Genomic DNA, 20771 nt, shown 5'->3' with positions numbered 1-20771 from the left:
AAAATTTCATAGCACATTGAAAAAAACAACTATAGCCCATCCGATCTGATACCTAAGCCCAAATGCTCAACTTAACTTTGCGCAACATGCTGTAAACAGAAACTGCAGAAGCTGCTGCAGCTAGTGACACTGAATTAGCCTAGCGCTCTTATCATGTCAGCGGTGTGGAATTACTTTGCGCGTAAGGAAGAGAAAAGTTGCCTGTGTGGTTTGCAGAGGAGGCAAAACTACTACAGATAAAACGTACTGATTCAACTCTTTACTCAAGTGAAAGTAGAAAGTTCAATCACTTCGAGTGATCCTTCACGCTCGCAGCCTCTCCAGCGAAGCAGCTATAGAACAGACTTAGTTTAACTGAATGACTTAGAAGTCGCCAAATAACTTACTTTAACGAATTTCGTTAGTTTATATAATGCAGATTTGTAAAATATTAGTCACAGACTGTATAAACTTCTTGAAAAGCATTTCATAATTGTGGTAGCAGCAGATGTAATGAAGTCCACGTAGCACACTGGATTCAAACTATTATTAAGCCTATAGTCTATTAATTATAATGTCCATGGACCATGTCCATGTGCTCAGTCTGAGTCCTGGCCAGGGACACAAAAGAAGAGTTTACTGTTTTGATAATGAATACCTTCACAATACAAAACATGCATTACCCCAAAGGGCATAATATAAATCTAATCTACAAAACAGGAAAAACAATATAATGCCAAATAATCTGAAACAATACAGTTGCACTCAATAATAATGATGTGAGTACCTGAGTATTCTTGCACCAAGCTACACAGGCACAGCCACATGCCCCACTGCAAAATATTCCACTTTTTCAACATCAACACTGCCTGATGCTAGCCTGTGTATACCCATGCTCTCATTCCAGCGAGATTCTACTTCACCCAGAAAGTTAGCATGGCCACTAAGACAAAATGTTCGCCTGAGATAGGGAACCAATCACAGAACGGGGAGGCAGGCTCAAGGAAATGACGACCGTAGAGCGACTCTGTTTCCATCCAGCATGGAGCCACGAAGCTGCAGCAACCACTCAAAGCAGCAGTAGATTGTGTGCTAAATAAATTGGAAGGCAAGTTCACTTTGAAAATAGAACAAAAACTTGCACTACACAACTTTTCCTTCATAAACAGGAAGTGTTCATGCTGCTCCCTACAGGCTCTGAATACGACATTGTGTATCGTTGATATGATTGGCTGTAAGTTTGTCCAGTAGCGTACAGAAGAATTTGATCGACATTCGTTGATCCCGCCTCAAATACGAGGAAATGAACAGCTCCTCGCCAGACCCTACCTCACTTGCACATGAGATTGAGACGCAGTCTGGTGTTAGCCAGGCTAGCCTGGTACTGCACTGACTTCCACGTTCCTTGCATTCACAGATTGTCAGCTCCAAGCATCTGGCCTGTACAGGTTCTTTGGTTAAAAGCTGGGGGACAAGCATTCCATCCTTTATGTGCCAACCACAACTGGTTGGTGAGGGCAACTGTGGATGGGTCACTAGTGACTATTTCTCAACCTTTGTTTGATAGTGGGCCCTCATGAGGTGCAGAGACAAAGCATCCTGAGTTGGAAGTAAAGTATCCACATTGGCTTTCACTTTCCGAAACAGGGCACAGCAAACTTCATGGCTTGAAGTGCTGGTCGTTTTTGGATCATAAAGTTTGCAGACAAACTGTTCTGCTGAGGATAGAATAGTTGGACTTGGTACTTCATCCTCACTCAAGATGAGGGCACTGCTGGAACACTTTCCACAACGTCCTTTTTCCTATTCCAGTGAACTGACTGGTAGTGTCACATCCAGTGATGGCATGAAATGCCAACAGACCATTCAGAATCTCATTTGACATTTTAATATCATGCACTTTAATGTATGTAGCGTGGTTTTCTGTTTTCATCCACATTTCTGGGCTCAGCAGGTGTACAAACACAAGAAGCAACAAGAGTACATCAGTGTCTCTGCACTGAATGATGAGCCTGTCATACCCTTTGGTTATGGCATCAACAGCATGTAGCAATATGTGGGTATCTGCTTCTTCATGTGCAGCTCGTAGGTGGGAAACATCAATCCCAGCTGCCGATGCCACTTTTTCAGCATCATCATATCCCCCACTTATTATAATTTCAAGACCATACTGAGTGACATGCATTTTGAAGTTCAATTGAAAGGAATTGTGTAAGGTTGGCATTACTTTCCGTCCGTTTCAATGAAACTATTCCAGTTAGCTGGCATCTTTACATCATTACTTACGATTGTGTGAATTTTTTGCAGAGTGGTGCAGCGTTTTGCTCTTGTTCCACCCTTTATGGAGTTCTGTAGGTACTGATAAAAGACTAGATCCACTCTGGTAATGTTCCCATGTAGATTGCCAGTCATGTGCCTATTGCTCTTACTAAAGCCATCCCATCAATGATAGTGCATGTTCTCACAAGAGATGGACTTTGCACCAGCTTATAGTGGCTACATACTGGCTAGTAGGTCTGAGCACTGACTCTGTTGTGGCAAGTGACAGGGGGACTGCACACAGTTCCTTTTGGAGAAGCCCATCTATGTTAACCTCTTTGCCACTGTCCATGGATACAACGATGTGATGGAAAATATCCCTGTCATGCTTCACACACTTGGATTTCAGTTTTCCATGTTTGCTATCTGTTCTGTAATGATTTGAGTTTTCTCTTAGAGAGGCTGTTATGGAAGTTTGTGTTCATTGTGCTCATTCTTTTTTTCACCAGCTCAGTTACCATTTGTTTCTCAGACTCTGCAGCATGTGTTAGGTCATTCAATATATCAACATCACCGGTTGTCAAAGACACCAACTCACCAACGTTGTAGACAAATAGACCATGTTAATGTGTTCTGTGAACTTCATTCCTTTATAAAGTTGTGTTCAGACTGCTGTGATCATCTTCACTGGATCTTCTGCCTCATGCCAAATCACAGCTGTGCTGACACAACAGTGCCCCTTGTGGTGTGATACTATTGTGGTATTTATTGATTATTATTTTTTTAAAGATCATGCTTGCACATAAATTGAATTATATTGCACATTTGCCCAAAATTACAGGAGGTAACATGGAAGAAAGAGGACGCACTTTGAAAAAAAAAATCTGATTTTACCACTTTTAAGAATATAGTGTTAAAATGGACAAAAAAACATTTTCTAAGCTGACAACCTGGCTAGAACACATGTTAAGGGGTTAAATATTAATACTGGATAGGTTGTATGCTGGTACCAAAAAGTGTCCAACAACGTTTTAATATCAGTTTTGGCCCCCTGACTAGTTATTAGAAATGTGATCCTGCGGCGGTCCTGAAACGGCAGCCTCAGGTATTGCAGGAATCCCCTACTCCACAATGACGATGGATGCCCCGCCTCCTCTTCTGGAAATAGGAGTCCATGCTGAAGATCATCCTGGACCAGCAGCTCTCACAGGACGGTTCATGTATGACAGAGTCCCACTGAACACTCAGTGAATCGGTTTCCGTTGGGGGATTGTTTCAGATAACTTTCCACTAACCTCAGACGATCTTCCTCTTCCTCAGCAGACCAGTTCTGTACTCTGCAGGATCGGCTTTTCTCCTCATGTAATCAAACCAAACCTTACAGTCCAACTAGTGGAGGATTGACAGCAGTTAGGATGGATTCAGATTCTAACGTCGAATGTAAAATAGTGGTTGTTGGAGACAGTCGGTGTGGGAAAACCGCTCTGTTGAACGTATTCGCTAAAGATAGTTTCCCTGAGGTAAGTCATGTTGTATTAATGCCGCTGACACATCACACTAATGACTGTAAGCTACATTTACTGTACTGTATTCACTGTACTGTATTTACTCTACTGTATTCACTGTACTGTCTCCTCCGCAGCGCTATGTGCCCACAGTGTTTGAAAACTACACAGCAAGCTTTGATCTGGAATTGCAGAGAGTCGAGTTGCGGCTGTGGGACACTTCAGGTAAGAAACTCAGTGCTGCTGTGTGTCTGGGATAATAAGACTTTAACCGATTTCCTATTCCTAAAATAATCCCACACTAAGCGCATTTCAGTTAGGGGAAAATGAAAGCACGGAATGATAGAAAGTCAGAAATAAAATGTCTAATTGTCACAAAAATATTACTTACTAAAACCAAATAGTAAAACTAAATAAGTCATAGTATTTTTATTTGATATCAGTCTTATTTTTTGTTTTGTTTCTATGAATAACTATTATAAAATAGGCTACTATTGCAGGGCATTATATTTTACTATCACTTCTGACATAATGAAACATTAAGGGAGAGATTCAACTTTCCATTAAAATGACCTTTTATTTAGGAGTATCACAGTATTAGAATATCATGGTATTAGAATGGATGACAATGACTGGCACCTGGAAAAGTGTCAAATGTTCCACAGGACGGCAGGAAGTAACATGAACTGCCAGGTGCATCAAACCCCCCAAAACATAATTTTGGTCACCTTCCTCACAACATTTGGCAGTTGTCACTGTACAGCTGTTCAGCAGGGCGGTAATGTGGGAATTGTGGGAATCTCAAAGATTGGAATCCAGTTGAAACATAATTTTGCAGCAATGGAAAGTCAGATTTTTAGCAATGCCCCATTTCTTCAGGCTGTAAATGTTCTGGAATATGATTTATCAATGAGAGGGAATCCTGACTGTCATAGACACTGGAAGGTTCAAGCTAAGAGTGGTGCTTATTATTGGTGTTTAACCACAGATACAAGAAGCAATGTATTGACTTTTTGTCTCTGTGCCCCAGCTGTCACCCATACAAACACCCACTCACTGGCTAAAGAAGCATTTCTGATTAATTGCTGAAGAATTTCAGGTATAAAATATTAATTAATTTAAAAAGAACTTTAACATGACTTTAAAAAGAAAATCGATTTTTGTGATATTAGTTGGACATGTAATTGTGTCTAATTATTGAAACTGTGCAACCATTCAAAAAAATATTGTAAATTTTGTTTTATTTTGTAGTTGAAGTAACTAACTATACTGCAAGAGTCTGGGGTGCCCAATGTGTCTCACTACCTGCAGTTCTTACCTGGCAACTATCAATCAATCAATCAATCAATCAATCAATCAATCTTTATTTGTATAGCGCCAAATCACAACAGAGTTATCTCAAGGCTCTTTACACATAGAGCAGGTTCTAAACTGAACTCTTCAGGTTTTAATTGAACTAACTGACTGTCTGGGATTAGTTCTGGTTTACTACAAATTACAGCTAAAGATGAAATACAAAGCAGCTTGAAAGTTACAGCAGAATATCAGAGTTACATTCCTGTGACGCTGGGTTGTAGTGTTTCATACACATTGTTATCACAGCAGTTACTATTTTCCATCTTGTTATTGTCAAGCAGCACAGGTGTTCTTTCTGTGAATGAACAATTCCTTATTACTGAATCCTCAAAATAATTATATTGAATTATTGTTATCGCTGACCAAATCTCTAGCTTTTTAATTAGCGTTACCCCCCTAACCCTAACCCCCCAGGGTGACTGACAATGCCACTGTCAGCTCAGCTCTTTCAATAACCACAAGGTTATTGAAAGGAAAAATGTCATTACTTTGTTGCAGATAGGTGGTTTCTTATGAACATTGTTCGTAAAGACCTACATTTGTGTTGAACCAAACAAACCAGTAAGAGCCGTCAGTTACTCATAAATTCAGATACTGAAGAAAAGATTGCCCTAGGCTGTGCCTAAGGAATGATGTTCATGATGGATTATTCTGTGCGTCATTATCAATGTCCAAAAATCATATCCACAAATCAAAGTGATATGGAATTTAAACCTCTACAGTTTGGTGTAGTACATTTGCGGTTGTTGTTACTTACATTTTGCTACATGAAAAATAACCAGACTTTTACCCTGCCTGTCACTCCACGAGCCTCAAAGCTGACTGACAATGAATAGGCAGCCTATGTCTTTGTCTAAACTCAGAGCAGTGTCTCAGCCAGATTCTGGGGAGGGCTGGGCAGCAACAGGATATATTTTAGTGTTTGGGATTTTGGAGGGAACAAAACATTTGGATTAAACATAAGAAAGTTTAGGGTTTCTCAGCTAAACTCTTTGAATCAGGGGGCTGCCTGTTGTGAGGCAGGGGTGTCATTTTTCCAACACTATAAGTTCCAGAGAAAAACTGACGCTGTGTGTCTGGAATGTAGGCGAAACCCTGGCTCTGGAATTTGGATATAAACTAAGAGTCAGATTTCACTTCAGCCAACATATGAAATCCCATCACCCACTCCCCTAGTATACACACACCTACCCAATAGCTTGGAGTAATTGCTATCTTTAAAAAGAGAACTGCACTACAACAATTATATGTCTGAACAAAGAAATGTGAGAATGATCCAGACATCCACTCTGTCTGATCACGTGTTGTTTTCTAAAACTTTAGTGATTCCACACATCAGTCCTCAGCCTGCAGTTCATTTACCTCCTGTGGACTTGTTGGGAGGTCGGGTTCAACCTGCCACTATTTGTAGCATTGGGTTCACAACCCAGGTTGTGATTGTGCTTAGCAATATTTTGCCACATCTGCATTAACTATATAATCAAGACAGACAAGTATTGTTTTAGTTCAGTTCAGTTCATGGTATATTAACTTGCTTTGTTACTTACCATACCCACCATGGTTCTCAGGAATCAAAAGAAGGAGGCCCCAACCACTTCCTGTATTTTTTCATTGGGCAACATCTTTAGCGGTGTCATGCACTATCAAGTGTCAGTATCAAGTGCTCACCCATCATTTACTTAAGTGATTACATTTCCAGTCTGTTCTTGAGTGTCCAGCTGATAGGTAGATGGTTTGTTTACATGACATAACAGAAGTACATATTTAACTGATTCAGTGTGGACAGAAAGTACCCCATGTTATGCAATCCGACAGGATGGTTTGACACTTGCTTGCTGTTAGGACAATTTTAGGGAGGAGACAAGTGATCATACCTAGGTTTGTAGTTTAGTGTAGTATAGTCATTTCATTTAATTTCTGTGAAGACTCTTTTGCTATGTTCACAAAGATCAGGCAGATGGTAGATGTAAAATTTAATCCAATATCATTTTAGTGGATGAAAGCAGGATGGTAAAATCAGGCCCGTCGCAACAGGACAGGCAAACCAAGCAATTGCCTTGGGCCCCGAGCTGGCCGGGGGCCCCCAGACAACGACTGGTTATGAATTGAATGCAACGACAAACTGTGTGCGGCCCTTTAAATGCTGTGATGGTCAATGCAGGAAAGTGCAGCGACATTGTTATCGGAATCCCGCTCAAGGGGGCCCCCCACAGTTGCTAGCTCAGCGGCTAACTCCGTTGTCAGCTCGGCGGCTAACGTGGCGGCTTACTCGGCTTCCCAGACCATGTAGCCACCTGCCCATTTGACATGCTGAACTACAGGCCCGTCGCAACAGGACAGGCAAACCAAGCAATTGCTTTGGGCCCCGAGCTGGCCGGCTAATTCAGCGGCTAACTCGATTGCTAGCTCGGCGGCTAACACGGCGGCTAACTCAGCTAACTGGCTAAAGTGTAGACGGATTATACGATTGATTTATTTTATTTATATTTATATGTTTATACAACTGATTTATTTCGCGTATCGCGTTTTGAGTCTGGGGGCGTTTTTTCCAAGCGGAGTTGCCGTACATAACCGTCCAAGATGGTGGACGATCGCGGACGCTACTGCGCATGTCAGACTCAAATCGGGTAGCGACTCACATCGGGTAGCGACAGGGATCGTGTGTGTGTGTGTGTGTGTGTGTGTTCCCCGGTCACATACAAAGCGGGGAACATAGGACCCGGGGGAACATAGGGATGATCCCTGTTTATGTTAGCCACCTGCCCATTTGACAAACAAAAATAGCCAGTCTTTACTGCTATTGTGTCTGCTTTTCAAATTGTGTGCAAGGAAAACCAACTTATTCACCTTGCGCAGGAGAAGTGCGCTAGCCTCTGGTGGTGTGGTGGTGGATGGGATGCTGTGGATTCTTTTTGATATCCTGGACAACTTTGAATATCTGATGTCTTTTGTCACCATTGTATTGCTTGTTTGTGTGTGTGTGTTTGAGTGGAATGTGCATTTAGTGGAATTAATGTAATTTATCTATTAATATATATATTATAATTTTATCTTTTACTATTTATTACTTTGAGATCTGTGCTCACTTGGTGCAATGACGTTCCATTGTATTTATTTTTACAGTGACGAAAGGAATCTTGAATCTATTGCTTTTTGTGTCATTTTTAGTCGTTTATACAGTATAAGCCTTCGTCTCACTCCTTCTGTTCCTCTTCTTCATCACTGTACTGTTGCCATGACTGTCCTCTTTTTGTTTTGGAGAGCCTGTGGGCTTATGTTCCTCCTCCCTGTCAGCTAGACTTTCAGCTAGATGTGTCATAGCTGAATAAGCCTGTTCTTTGCTCATCAGTGAAAAACTTCAACTTCAGCTTTATTTATACAGCACTTCAAACTCAACATAGTTGATCCAAAGTGCTGTATGTCCAAATCAGTGTATGAATGTGTGTGTGAATGGGTGAATGTGACTTGTAGCATTTTGAGAGGTCAGAAGACTAGAAAGGCACTATACAAATGCAGTCCATTTACCATAACCTAAGGGGTTTATCATGCCACTTTGCTTTGAACAGACAGTATCCACAGAGGTCACTTCTTTAGCTTTTGAACAAATTAAGCCATTTTGTGGTGAAGACAGTCTTTCAGTACTCAACAGAAGAAAATATTAATGATCAGCATATTACGGCCTACATGTAAGAGGACGGTCAGTGGAGGTATCATACTGAATAAAAGGAAAATACAATTAGTTTGCATATTTGCTACATTTAGAGCTACCTTAATACTTGCTACTTCTGTTTTCCTTTTCCTTTTTTCCACCCATATCCCATGAAAAACCCCTCATACCACACTTCCTGAGGGCTGGCAGAGTCATTTTCAAGGCACTGTGGTAAAGGCTATGAAAATATAAGGGCCTCTGCTCTGTTTGTTTAACATAAGGAACCTGACTTACCAGATGTGAATATCTTGCCCATGCAGATCACTTCATGGAAAAAATGTTTTCAGAAAGTTAAAGAGCTCTTGCTCTAGAGGATTGTCACTCCCTTTTTTGTATGTAGGTGAATTGGATTAATAAAATAAAGTGAGTATTGGGATCCTTTGCAGCGTTGTCTCTGAGCTGATCCAAAGTGGACCATCTTGATTCTATCTCTGCATCCAAACATCTTTGTGTAAATAGTTTTTTGGGGCAGTAGATTTTTGTTTTGTTTTTGATCAGAATAATTGTGTTTGTTTTTGTTGTAAAAGTACAATAAATAATGAAGGTGCTGAGTCCAAATATTGGATGTTCTTTAATGATTTATCAACTCACAGAAGTTGTTGTAGCTGTACTCAACAATCTGTTTGAAATGCTGTTAAGTCGTTCCTTAATCTGTGACTTGAAGTCTATCTTAGTCTTTGAGGTCAAGTTTTTTTGTATGCACGAGGAACAAAACAGACTTTAGATGGGTTACTCTATCTGTGATCCAAAGAAAGGATTATGCTTCTTTTTTTAATCTTCATTTTAACATGTTTGTAAGGTGACATCATTGTAAATGAGGGGGGCCTCGATGATTCTTCAAGTTCAAATAGAGGTTTGAGTATGCTAGTATGACTTCACTTTTATTCTCACTGTAGGTTTTCCGTGTGAAGCCTTTGCCTGACACTCTAACAATTCCCCTTAAAATGACCTTTTGTGTACAGTGAGGTACAATTATTTTCCATGCAACATACTAAAGTAGTACAGTAATATATTTTCACCTAAGAGCCTCTGTTTTGAACCAAATAATGTTATTGTGTTTCAAGTCTTAGGGGATGTGCAAAAAATCATTTTATGATGTCTGGCAGTATATTCTTAATCCTTGGCAGTTGACTAACAAGTTTTGCAACACATATCATGGCTTGTATTGAAATATGGGAATATCAATCCATCAATCAATCAATCAATCAATCAATCTTTGTATATCTCCAAATCACAACAAAGTTATCTCAATGCACTTTACACATAGAGCAGGTTCTAAACCGAACTCTTCAGGTTTAATTTTAAAGAGACCCAACATTCCCACATGAGCAACACTTGGTGAGAGTGGCAAGAAACAACTCCCTTTTAACAGGAAGAAACCTCAGAACCAGACTCAGAGTGGGAGAACATCTGCCTCGACCGGTTGGAGTAGAGAGGAGAGAGAGGAAGGATAGAGGAGAGAGAAGCACATTAACAGAAATGTGCAGACATATTCAGTCATATTCACACTGTTCAATTAACAGAATTAGCTATTTCTGTGTTAAATGCATGTCTTTGCCCTTCAACATTCATACATCAATTTAGAAACCACATAAAAAGACTTGCAACTTCAGCTCTTGTCTAATAGTGATCATTTTTAATTTCAGTATCAATATTAATCCAGTGATTGTACATCCATAATTACAGTGTAAACAGGAAGTGCAAGCAGTTATGTTATATATACTTATAACTAACGCCAAAATAAAGACTGAAAAAATTCAGTTATGTACAGTAGTGTTTTTGATAAGTGATCATTTTTAATTTCAGTATCAATATTAATCCAGTGATTGTACATCCATAATTACAGTGTAAACAGGAAGTGCAAGCAGTTATGTTATATATACTTATAACTAACGCCAAAATAAAGACTGAAAAAATTCAAAGTTATGTACAGTAATGTTTTTTCCATTTAAGGTTCTTCCTACTATGACAACGTGCGGCCTCTTTCCTACCCTGATGCTGACATAGTCCTCATCTGCTTTGACATCAGCAGGCCAGAAACATTAGATAACATTCTCAAGAAGGTGAGTGTAAAGAATGAACCTCCCTGTAGAAAGTGGAGATTCTTCTTGGAGCAGCATTTTATTATAAGTATTTTTGTATTCATGCATTTGCATCAGTTCCAAAGTTAGATGTTCCATGTGCCCTGAGGAAGAAGATACTTCTGTGGTACAATGACATTTATATAAGGAATAAGGATGTTACTGTCAAGTACGAGACGGAGGAATCAAGTTCGTTCGAACCCAGAAGGGTATTTATTGAATTTAGGGAAAGTGGGAAAGTGGGAAAGTGGGAGTGGGAAGGAGAAGTGTTCAGAGTTCTGGGCGTCCAAGGGTTACCAGGGGTGCAGGGGTCACCAGGGTTTCGGGGTTCCAAGGTGCTGTGTGTGTGTGCCTCCCCAGGGAGGTGGGAAGCAAATCCTGGAGCTGGAGAATCCGGGAGGTCCTGGGGAAAACACACACACACCACAACAGGTGAAAGCAAGTATTCCTCTGACCTGTCGGAGTCCATTGCCATCTCTTCTGCGGACAACTCCTCCATCTCAATGTCCCCAGCGGAGGAGGCACCATCCGACATAGGCGGATCCGGGTCGGGGTCAGGGGCAGGTGCAGGCACAGAGTCGGGACACGGCGCAAGAGCAGGCGCGGGTGCAGAGTCAGGGTCAGGAGTGGGTATCGCCAGCGGAACGGCTGGCCGGGCAGGGATGCATTGGCCCCTCACGGGGCGACCCCTCCGAAGGGAGGGCTGGTCAGGGTGGAGGCGATGAAACTCAGCAATTATAGCCGGATCTACGATTCTGCTGGCGGGCACCCACATCCTTTCTTCCGGGCCGTAGCCCTCCCAGTCCACCAGGTACTGGAGACCCCTTCCCCGTCGACGTGATTGGAGGAGGCGGTTGACCGTGTAGACCAGTCCCCCCTCGACCACACGAGGAGGAGGCGGTGGCGGAGCATCGGGGAGTAGATCACTCTCGTGCACTGGTTTCAGCTTGGAAGGTCGGGTGGACCTTCATGGAGCTGGGGAGCTTGAGGTGGACAGCCGACCTACTGATCACCCTCTCCACAGGAAACGGGCCGACGTACCGGGGTGCCAACTTGCGGGACTCCACTCCGAGCGGAAGATCCTTGGCGGAGAGCCATACCTTTTGTCCCACCCGGTATGTAGGAGCCGGAATCCTCCGTCGATTGGCTCCAGCTACATAACTAGCCACCGACCGGAGGAGGGTGGTCCGGGCTTGGGACCAGGTTCTGCGGCAACGCCGTACAAGGGCCAGGGCAGACGGGCAGGAAACATTGGACTCCTGACTCGCGAACAGTGGTGGCGGGTAGCCGTACACACAATGGAAGGGGGACAGGCCAGTTGCGGAGCTCGGGAGGGAGTTTTGGGCATATTCCACCCACAGGAGTTGCTGAGACCAGGATCGGGGATTGTGTGAAGCCATGCAGCGGAGGGACTTCTCCAGCTCCTGGTTAAATATCTCTGACTGTCCGTTGGACTGAGGGTGGAAGCCGGAGGTAAGACTGGCTGTGGCCCTGATGAGGCGACAGAACTCCCTCCAGAAAACTGATGCGAACTGGGGACCCCTGTCAGAGACGATGTCTTTGGTATCCTGAAGACTTGTTCCAGTACTACCTGCGCTGTCTCCTTCGCAGAGGGTAGTTTAGGAAGCGGAACAAAATGGGCCATCTTGCTGAATCTGTCAACAATGGTGAGGATAACAGTGTTTCCACCGGACGGGGGCAGACCGGTGACATAGTCTAATGACAGGTGGGACCAGGGTGCGTTTGGGCACAGGCAGAGGTTGGAGTAATCCTGCAGGTGGGCGACTGGGGGTTTTATTTTGGCTGCAGGTGCGGCAAGCCCTTACATAGTCCTGGATGTCAGCCCTCATCGAGGGCCACCAGAACCGTTGGGAGAGTTGGCGGAACGTTCGATTCCCTCCAGGATGGCAGGCTAGGTGAGAGTCATGACCCCACTGAATCACCTGTGACCTGAGTTGATCTGGGACGAAGAGGCAATTGTTGGGGCAAGCACTGGGGCCGGGCTGGTCTCGGATCGCGTCCCTGACTCGTCTCTCTGAGAGCATCGGGTTTTGCATTGCGGGAACCTGGACGATACGAGAGGGTGAAGTTGAACCGGGTGAAGAATAGAGACCAGCGGGACTGACGTGGATTCAACCTCTTGGCAGTTCGGATGTACTCCAGGTTTTTGTGGTCGGCCCATACCAGGAACGGAGTGCTGGCGCCCTCTAGCCACTGCCGCCACTCCTCCAATGCAAGTTTCACGGCTAGCAATTCCCGGTTGCCAATGTCATAGTTCTGCTCAGCTGGGGTCAGTCTGCGTGAGAAGAACGCGCAGGGGTGCAACTTGCCATCCCCTGCGGCACGTTGGGAGAGAACTGCCCCGACCCCGATGTCTGATACGTCTACCTCCACCATGAACTGCCGATCGGGGTCAGGCATTTGGAGGATGGGGGCAGAAGTGAAGCGTGCCTTCAGAGTTCTGAACGCCTGGTCGGCCTCCGGTGTCCATCGGTAGTGGACCTTGGTGCTGGCGAGGGCAGTCAACGGGGAAGCAACCTTACTGTAATTCCGGATAAATCTTCTATAGAAGTTGGCGAACCCCAGTGTTGGAATTATTGTATATAAGTTATCCCATATTTACCCCTTTCTATAATCGCTAACCTTTATAGTCTACAAGCATGCTGTTTTAAAGTTGTTTTTCAGGACTTGTGACCCTGCTCAGGAAGTCTCCGAAGTGTGTGTGATCACCATTGATCAACTTGTGACCTGATCAGGAAATACCACCATTGATAAAATTGTGACTCTGATCAGAAAATCTTTAAAGTATGTCTGACCGATTTGTGACCCCCAACCTTTAGTAGTAACACTATGTAAATTAGGGACTCCCTGAAACCAATAAAAAGAAAGGGTTCGGCAAGGTTTGCTCAGAACGGGTTAGAGATTGAAACTGAGCAGATCTCTGGCGTTCTCCTTGCAAGTAGAAACTCTAATCCTGTTGTCTTGTCTTCTTTGTTTGATTTTTTAAGCGTTTTAGGTTGCCTGAACCTGACACCCAGGAATTGCTGTAGTTTCTTGCGGCTCTCAGGCGCTGGCCAAGAGGTAACGGCTGAGACCTTGGCAGGGTCCATCTGAATACTTCCCTCTGCTATTATATACCCCAGAAAGGATACAGACCTGGCGTGAAACTCACATTTCTCTGCTTTGATAAAGAGAGAGTTCTCAAGGAGGCGACGCAGGACCAACTGGACATAACGGATGTGTTCAGGCATGTCTCTTGAGAATATCAAGATGTCATCCAGGTAAACGAATACAAAGACATTGAGCATGTCCCTGAGGATGTCATTCACAAGGGCCTGGAAAACTGCTGGGGCGTTAGTAAGACCAAAGGGCATGACCAAGTATTCATAATGTCCGGTTGGGGTGTTAAACGCTGTCTTCCACTCATCGCCCTCTCTCATCCGTACCAGATGGTAAGCATTCCTGAGGTCGAGTTTGGTGAAGATGGTTGCCCCCTAGAGTAGTTCAAAGGCGGATGACAGGAGTGGCAGAGGGTACCGGTTCTTGATGGTTATGTCATTCAACCCCCGGAAGTCGATGCATGGACGGAGAGATCCGTCCTTTTTCCCCAACAAAAAAAACCCAGCACCGGCAGGTGAGGATGATGGACGGATGATTCCAGCGGCCAAGGAATCATTGATGTATGTCTCCATGGATTTCCTTTCAGGGGCAGACAAGGAATACAGGCGGCCCTTAGGAGGTGCAGTGCCTGGCAGGAGGTCAATGGCGCAGTCGTATGGCCGATAAGGGGGCAGAGAAGTGGCCTTGGATTTGTTAAAGACCTCACGAAATCCATGGTAACTGGCAGGCACTTTGGAGAGGTCTGGGATCGAGTCAGGGGATTCAGGACTGGTGGGTATGATGGCTCCTCTCAAGCAGGTTTGGTGGCATTCTCTTCCCCACTCCAGTATTACTCCAGTTTCCCAGTCGAAGTGGGGTTTATGTTGACGGAGCCATGGATATCCTAGGATGAGTGGCAACCCTGGTGAGCGCAGAAGGTGAAACTGGATAGCCTCCTGGTGGTTTCCTGACAAGTGCATGGTTACTGGGGCTGAGATGTGAGTAACAGTGCCAAGCAGATGCCCATCCAGGGCTCGTGCAGGAACAGGTGTGGACAGACGATGGCGCCCTATGCCTAATTGATGAGCTAGTTCAGAGTCCATAATGTTGGCATCTGCTCCAGAGTCGACCAGGGCGGAAAGCGTGTGTGGGGAATTGGGAAGCAGAAGACGAACCTGGAGCAGGGGTTTTCGGGTTACGGGGGGCTGAACACATGCTGAGCTCACCAGGACCCCCCCTACGCCTGATGAGCTTTGGCTTTTGCTGGACAGTTGACCACTCTGTGGTTCTCGCTCCCGCAGTACAGGTAAAGGTTTGAGGTGAAGCGGGGCCGGCGTTCTTCTGGAGTGAGGGTAGAGCGACCAATCTCCATGGGTTCGGGCTGGCTGGTATGTGTCAACTGGGCAGGCGAGGCTCCGGGGTAGGACGGGGCCGGCGAAAAGCCATTCCGATTGCAGACGGGGTGTGGAATTTGGCGCCCCTTCTCTCGTCGACGGGTCTGTATCCGGCGGTCGATACGAACCACCAGAGCGATGGCGTCGTCGAGGGTCGTGGGTAAGTCGTATGAGACCAACTCGTCCTTGATGTACTCTGCCAAACTATGAAGGAAGGCGTTCACCACGGCTACTGTATTCCACGTGCTGTGTCTGGCCAGGGTCCGGAATTCAATGGAGAAGTCAGCGACAGTGCGATTGCCCTGCCGGATTGTCAGGAGTTCTTGGGATGCATCTGCCGTTGTTGAACCCAGATCGAACACCTTCTTCATTTCCGTCTCGAGGGCGGCACAGGCTGGGGTTTGATACTCGAACTCTGCTGCTCCCCAGAGACGAGCCCGACCCGTCAGATGGGTACTGGCGAATCCAACCTTGGCCTCCTCCAAGGCGAAGGTTCTGGGTTGCAGCGAGAACAGGAGTTTGCAGTTGGTCAAGAAGGGCCGGACCTGGTTTGGGTCGCCATTGAAGCGCTCCAGGTCTCCAATCTTGGGTTCCGGGTTCGATGGTCCGGGAGCTGGAGCCGTAGACACCTGGGCTGGAGCGTTGTGTGCTGGAGCGCTGGGGGCTGGTTGGGGTGATGCAGTAGAGGGAGCGAGATTGTAAGGGCCTCAAGCACCTGGGCCAGTTGCTCTTGTTGTTGCTGGAGTTGTTGTTGATGCTGATGGCCGAGCTGAATCAAAGACGCGACGTCGCCAGTCACTCGGGAAACCTCCCCCTCTGCACGTTGCAGGCGGTCCAGGGCTGATGGTTCGTTCGCTGATTCCATGGTGGTCAGATCGTACTGTCAAGTACGAGACGGAGGAACCAAGTGCGTTCGAACCCAGAAGGGTATTTATTGAATTTAGGGAAAGGGGAGTGGGAAGGAGAAGTGTTCAGAGTTCTGGGCGTCCAAGGGTTACCAGGGGTGCAGGGATCACCAGGGTTTCGGGGTTCCAAGGTGCTGTGTGTGTGTGTGCCTCCCCAGGGAGGTGGGAAGCAAATCCTGGAGCTGGAGAATCCGGGAGGTCCTGGGGTAAACACACACACACACAGCAACAGCAGGTGAAAACAAGGCAGTGGCACAGTTCAGGGCAAATCCAAGTCAAAAGAGTCAAGCAGAAGGCAGGTCGAAATTACCGGGGCAGAAGAGAGATCGGAGTCGAAGACAAAGGCAGGTCAGGTTTCCGGGATAGGAGAACAGGGCAGGGTTCAGGCAGGTCCGGGTACAGGAGTCAGAGAAAGTAGGAGCAGACTGGTAACACGAGTGAGCTTGCAGACGATCTGACAAGAAATGACTGCAACACAGGACCTTAAATGCAGAGCATGGTTACTGGCAAATGCAGTGCAGCTGGAGAGTTAACGAGGCTAGGGGAGACAGAGCAGAGTGGGACAGGTGAAGGTGATTAGGGCCAATCAAGTGTAGTTACCAGGCTGGCAGAGGGAATCCATGACAGTTACTGTCCAAAACAAAACAAAAATTGGTTTATTATAACCACTGTACTTTATGGTTTACACATAAGTTGAAGTTTCTAACATGGCCTTAACATGTACATTTTAGGTCAGAGGGTGACTATATAATTATTTATTATTATCAAAATACAGTTGTATAACATGAAAAAAGCACAAAATCACAGATTAATGTTAACAGTGTCTTGCTCTTTGTTCTCTCCAGTGGAGAGCAGAGATTGAAGAGTTCTGTCCCAACACCAAGTTGCTGCTGGTTGGATGCAAGTCAGACCTCCGGACAGACCTCTTCACCAGATCCCACAACAGACAGACTCCAGTATCATATGATCAGGTGAGTGAATGTGTCTGATACTCTTGTTCATTTCATTGTTGTTGGTTTTGGATTTTTCTCTGACAAAATAAATGTGTCATACATGAACACATCTTAATGGATCTGTGTTTTGCTAGACTGTGGAGACTTAGCGCCTTAGTGAGGCAGACACATGCAGCTACAGTATGACAATAAGTTCTATAGTTCAATTGTTGTAATTTCTGTCGTCTTCAGTTGATTACATTGTCTTTCATTTTGAATGATTATTATTCAGCACCACCTTGCAATACTAAATGCGTGATATTTATTCAACAGTAACAAATACAGACACAGCTTGTGAGTGAAAAACTAAAAATACAAATAAGACTAAATATTTTAGACTGAGACAGGTGAACAGGTTTTCTTCAACTGCTGTCAGGTATGTCCAGAGTATCTCACATCATTTGCTTATTGACCTCTACCAGAAGTGTTAACAGGGAAAAACTTCAAGTTTCAAGTTCTTTGGGTTTTGTAAAGAACGTTCCAGTATCACAATGCTTTACGAAGGCTGTAGGTAGAACAAGTAACCAGAAAAAACTGTTGTCTCCAGAATCAAGAGTAGTCAAGATTGAGTAGTCAATAATTATAATGGCTGACAGCTAATGGCTAATACCAGTGCTCGTTCCTGAGCAGTTCCTGAGTGAGGTGGTTCTTCCTAAGGACTCTCAGGAAGTAGAGTCTCTGCTGTGCCTTCATAACCAACGCTGTAGTGTTAGCGCTCCAGGACAGGTCGTCCTCTGTCAATAACTTAAGTCTATACCAACTAGGGCTGGGCAATATAACCAAAATCTCATATCCCCATATCAGTCATTTCATATTCTGGTAACAATATATATCCCAGTATAGCACATTTTAATTGCATAAGTATTTGGTCTGTGCCTGCCCCCCAACCCTCACCCACTATCTGTCCATCCTATTGGCGGATTCAATTATGACTTTTTTTACTCTGGTAGCGTCTATTGCACTTAACATAATGACTGTAGTTGTCACCTCCAGCTCTTCACCTGGTTCTCTCTCTCTCTCTCTGTGTGTGTGTGTGCGTGTGTGCTGACACTGCACGCGTCACAAACATAGAATTGAAGTGAGTAGATCGGCCCCATGGTTCAGCCCCATTATCCGATACCTGATCTAGCTATTTATTCTATATCAAGGCCGATATCTGATATTGATATCACATCAGTGCATTAATATGAACAAAATGTACGGAAACTAGAGGAGCTTTGTTGTATTGGCAGTGCAAAAGATTAAGAAGATTATTTCAAAACAAAGCTTTTTTGTTTATATCCAAAGAACCATAATTATAGTTTAAACAAATTAGCATTTAGAGTAGAGACCTCTGCTTACTTAACACCAAGAAATGAATTGCACAGTCATTGAAAAGAGGTTTATAGACCAAGCACTACACAATGAATAAGACGGATGTTATCAAGCCTTCCATTGGACAGGACTTAACAGATGATCAAGTGAATGACTCATTTTAATGGAAAATGCAGTTTCTGAGTTTCGTTTTTACTTTTCTTTGTATCTATTTCAGATTTTCAAGTACCGTAATACACATCATAATACATATCCATGTTGCTTTTTTGTTTTGTGTTAATGCAGCAGTTTTATGTTGTGATTTATATAATTTGAATTAAAAAGGTTGTATCGCACTGTGTTAAAAAGTTGAATCAAACATTGTGGGGAAAAAAACAGCAGATGTTTTGCTTGACAATTGACTTAAACAGTGAATTGATTATCAAAATTATTGTTGATTAATTTTCTGTCACATGACTTATCTAGAGGTGCCCTACAGTCTGCAGGTTTTCATTGCCACTGATTACCTCACATAAAATCATCTACCTGAAGTCCTAAGCATACTGCAGACTCTTGGCTCTGACCCTTGGACAAATCAATTAATCGACTAAATGTGTCAGCTTTAATTATCAGCATAAACACTAAACAGAATATTTGACAATGCCAAGTATAATGTGACATATGATTGATTCCTGTTGATGTTATCTTTGACAGGGCTCCAACACAGCCAAGCAGCTGAGCGCCCCCTACCTGGAGTGTTCCTCGCTGCAGTCGGAGAACAGCATCAGAGACATTTTCCACGTGGCCACGCTGGCCTGTGTCAGTAAACACAACAAGAACATGAAGAGAAGGAAGTCTTTCAGGGCCACCAAGAGGATGTTTCACAGTGGAAGAGACATCTCCACTGTGGTAACGCCACACTATCAGCAGACCAAAGCTAAAAGCTGTGCTGTCATGTAAACATGAAGGACAGTGCTAGAAGGCAAGCAACCAGAATTTCTGTCAGCTGATGAGTGAGGTGTTCTGAGGTGTATATGGGCTGGGCTTGATTTGAAAGTGAAGACTGTTGATGCTTTGGAGAAAAACTGTGCCAAGCAGACTCTATGTACACATTTGACTGAAAGAATACAATCTGGAGAAAATGATGGGCTCAGAACCAAAAAGAATCAGATTTCACCTCAATTCCTACGGACTTTCACACAAACATATATGTGCAGTAAACCATCACCTGCAGCTACAGCTAGATGACAAAACAAACAAACAAACAAAAACAAAAGGAAAACTGTTTGTTAGTAAAATGTTGTCCACAAGGACAGCTTCACTGCTTCTCTGAGTAGATATTCCCTCTTCTGGGTTTGGACGATGGTGGCAGGTAGCTCCAAAATCTCCCATAGGTGTCTAGTTGGGCTGACATCTGATAACTGGTTAAATGAATGGTTTCATATGATTCACATAATTTTCATCTTCTTCAAGCTAGTCAGTGAATTTAGCAGCTCCACTGGAGCAGTTGGGGTTAAGGGGCTCAAGGTTACCTCAGTGGTGGCAATGAGGGAGGGGGAAGTGCTGCTTTTTCACTTTCCCCACCCAGATTCATCCTGCTGGTCCATGGGATTGATTTGATTGCATTGAACTCTGTCTGACTCTGCATTTTCTTGCATTTACTTTATTGTTTGAAAAATATATTGTGGAAGTCCTGAAAATTCTGCTGGCCTAGTTGACACAATGTATTTGTTTTGTTGTTTTCTCAGCCTCATTGTAACAAAGATGGGTCCAGATATCAGCTCATTTATTTCTCCAAAGCCACATTGTTGTCATTATTAATGTTAATGTACTTCTCACTGTGCTCATTGGTGCTGGTGTAGTACTGATATGGCACGTGCAGCACAGGACATGAAACTGGCGCACATAGCACAGGAAACAGAACAGCTACATTTCTTTAAATGAGCAGGATATTTGGAAGGTGATTTAGAAAAATATATGTATTTTGTCTCCTCCTTTTTGTCAATGAAAATAAAGAGAGATTTTTTAGTCTAGTTTTTTCATCAACTATATTGCCTGTCTACCGCATCTCGTCATAGTATTGTCATGGGAAAAAAGTAGTTAAACATTTTTAATCATAGTTTTCATTAGTTAAATATACACACAACTGCCCAAGAAACTTTTAGTAGCCAAATGTCCAATAATGTTTGAACCCCTAAA

The 20771-nt window shown here is 43.9% G+C and overlaps 2 protein-coding genes across 2 annotated transcripts in view; both read left to right on the top strand.

The window, feature by feature from the left end:
* Positions 1-20771, top strand: part of rab3gap1 (RAB3 GTPase activating protein subunit 1) — a 308505-nt gene that overhangs the window by 147694 nt on the left and 140040 nt on the right. The gene's annotated exons all lie outside the window — the stretch shown is intronic.
* LOC128367806 (rho-related GTP-binding protein RhoE-like) lies at positions 3653-19532 on the top strand. The gene is made up of 5 exons (XM_053328456.1): positions 3653-3758; positions 3881-3968; positions 10762-10871; positions 17133-17258; positions 19287-19532. The coding sequence occupies exons 1-5, from the start codon at positions 3654-3656 to the stop codon at positions 19530-19532; spliced, it is 675 nt and encodes a 224-aa protein (XP_053184431.1). The 5' UTR covers position 3653.

Source organism: Scomber japonicus, chromosome 11 (genome assembly GCF_027409825.1).
Source record: "Scomber japonicus isolate fScoJap1 chromosome 11, fScoJap1.pri, whole genome shotgun sequence".
Lineage (NCBI taxonomy): Eukaryota > Metazoa > Chordata > Actinopteri > Scombriformes > Scombridae > Scomber > Scomber japonicus.
This window is presented reverse-complemented; position numbering and strand designations above follow the sequence as displayed.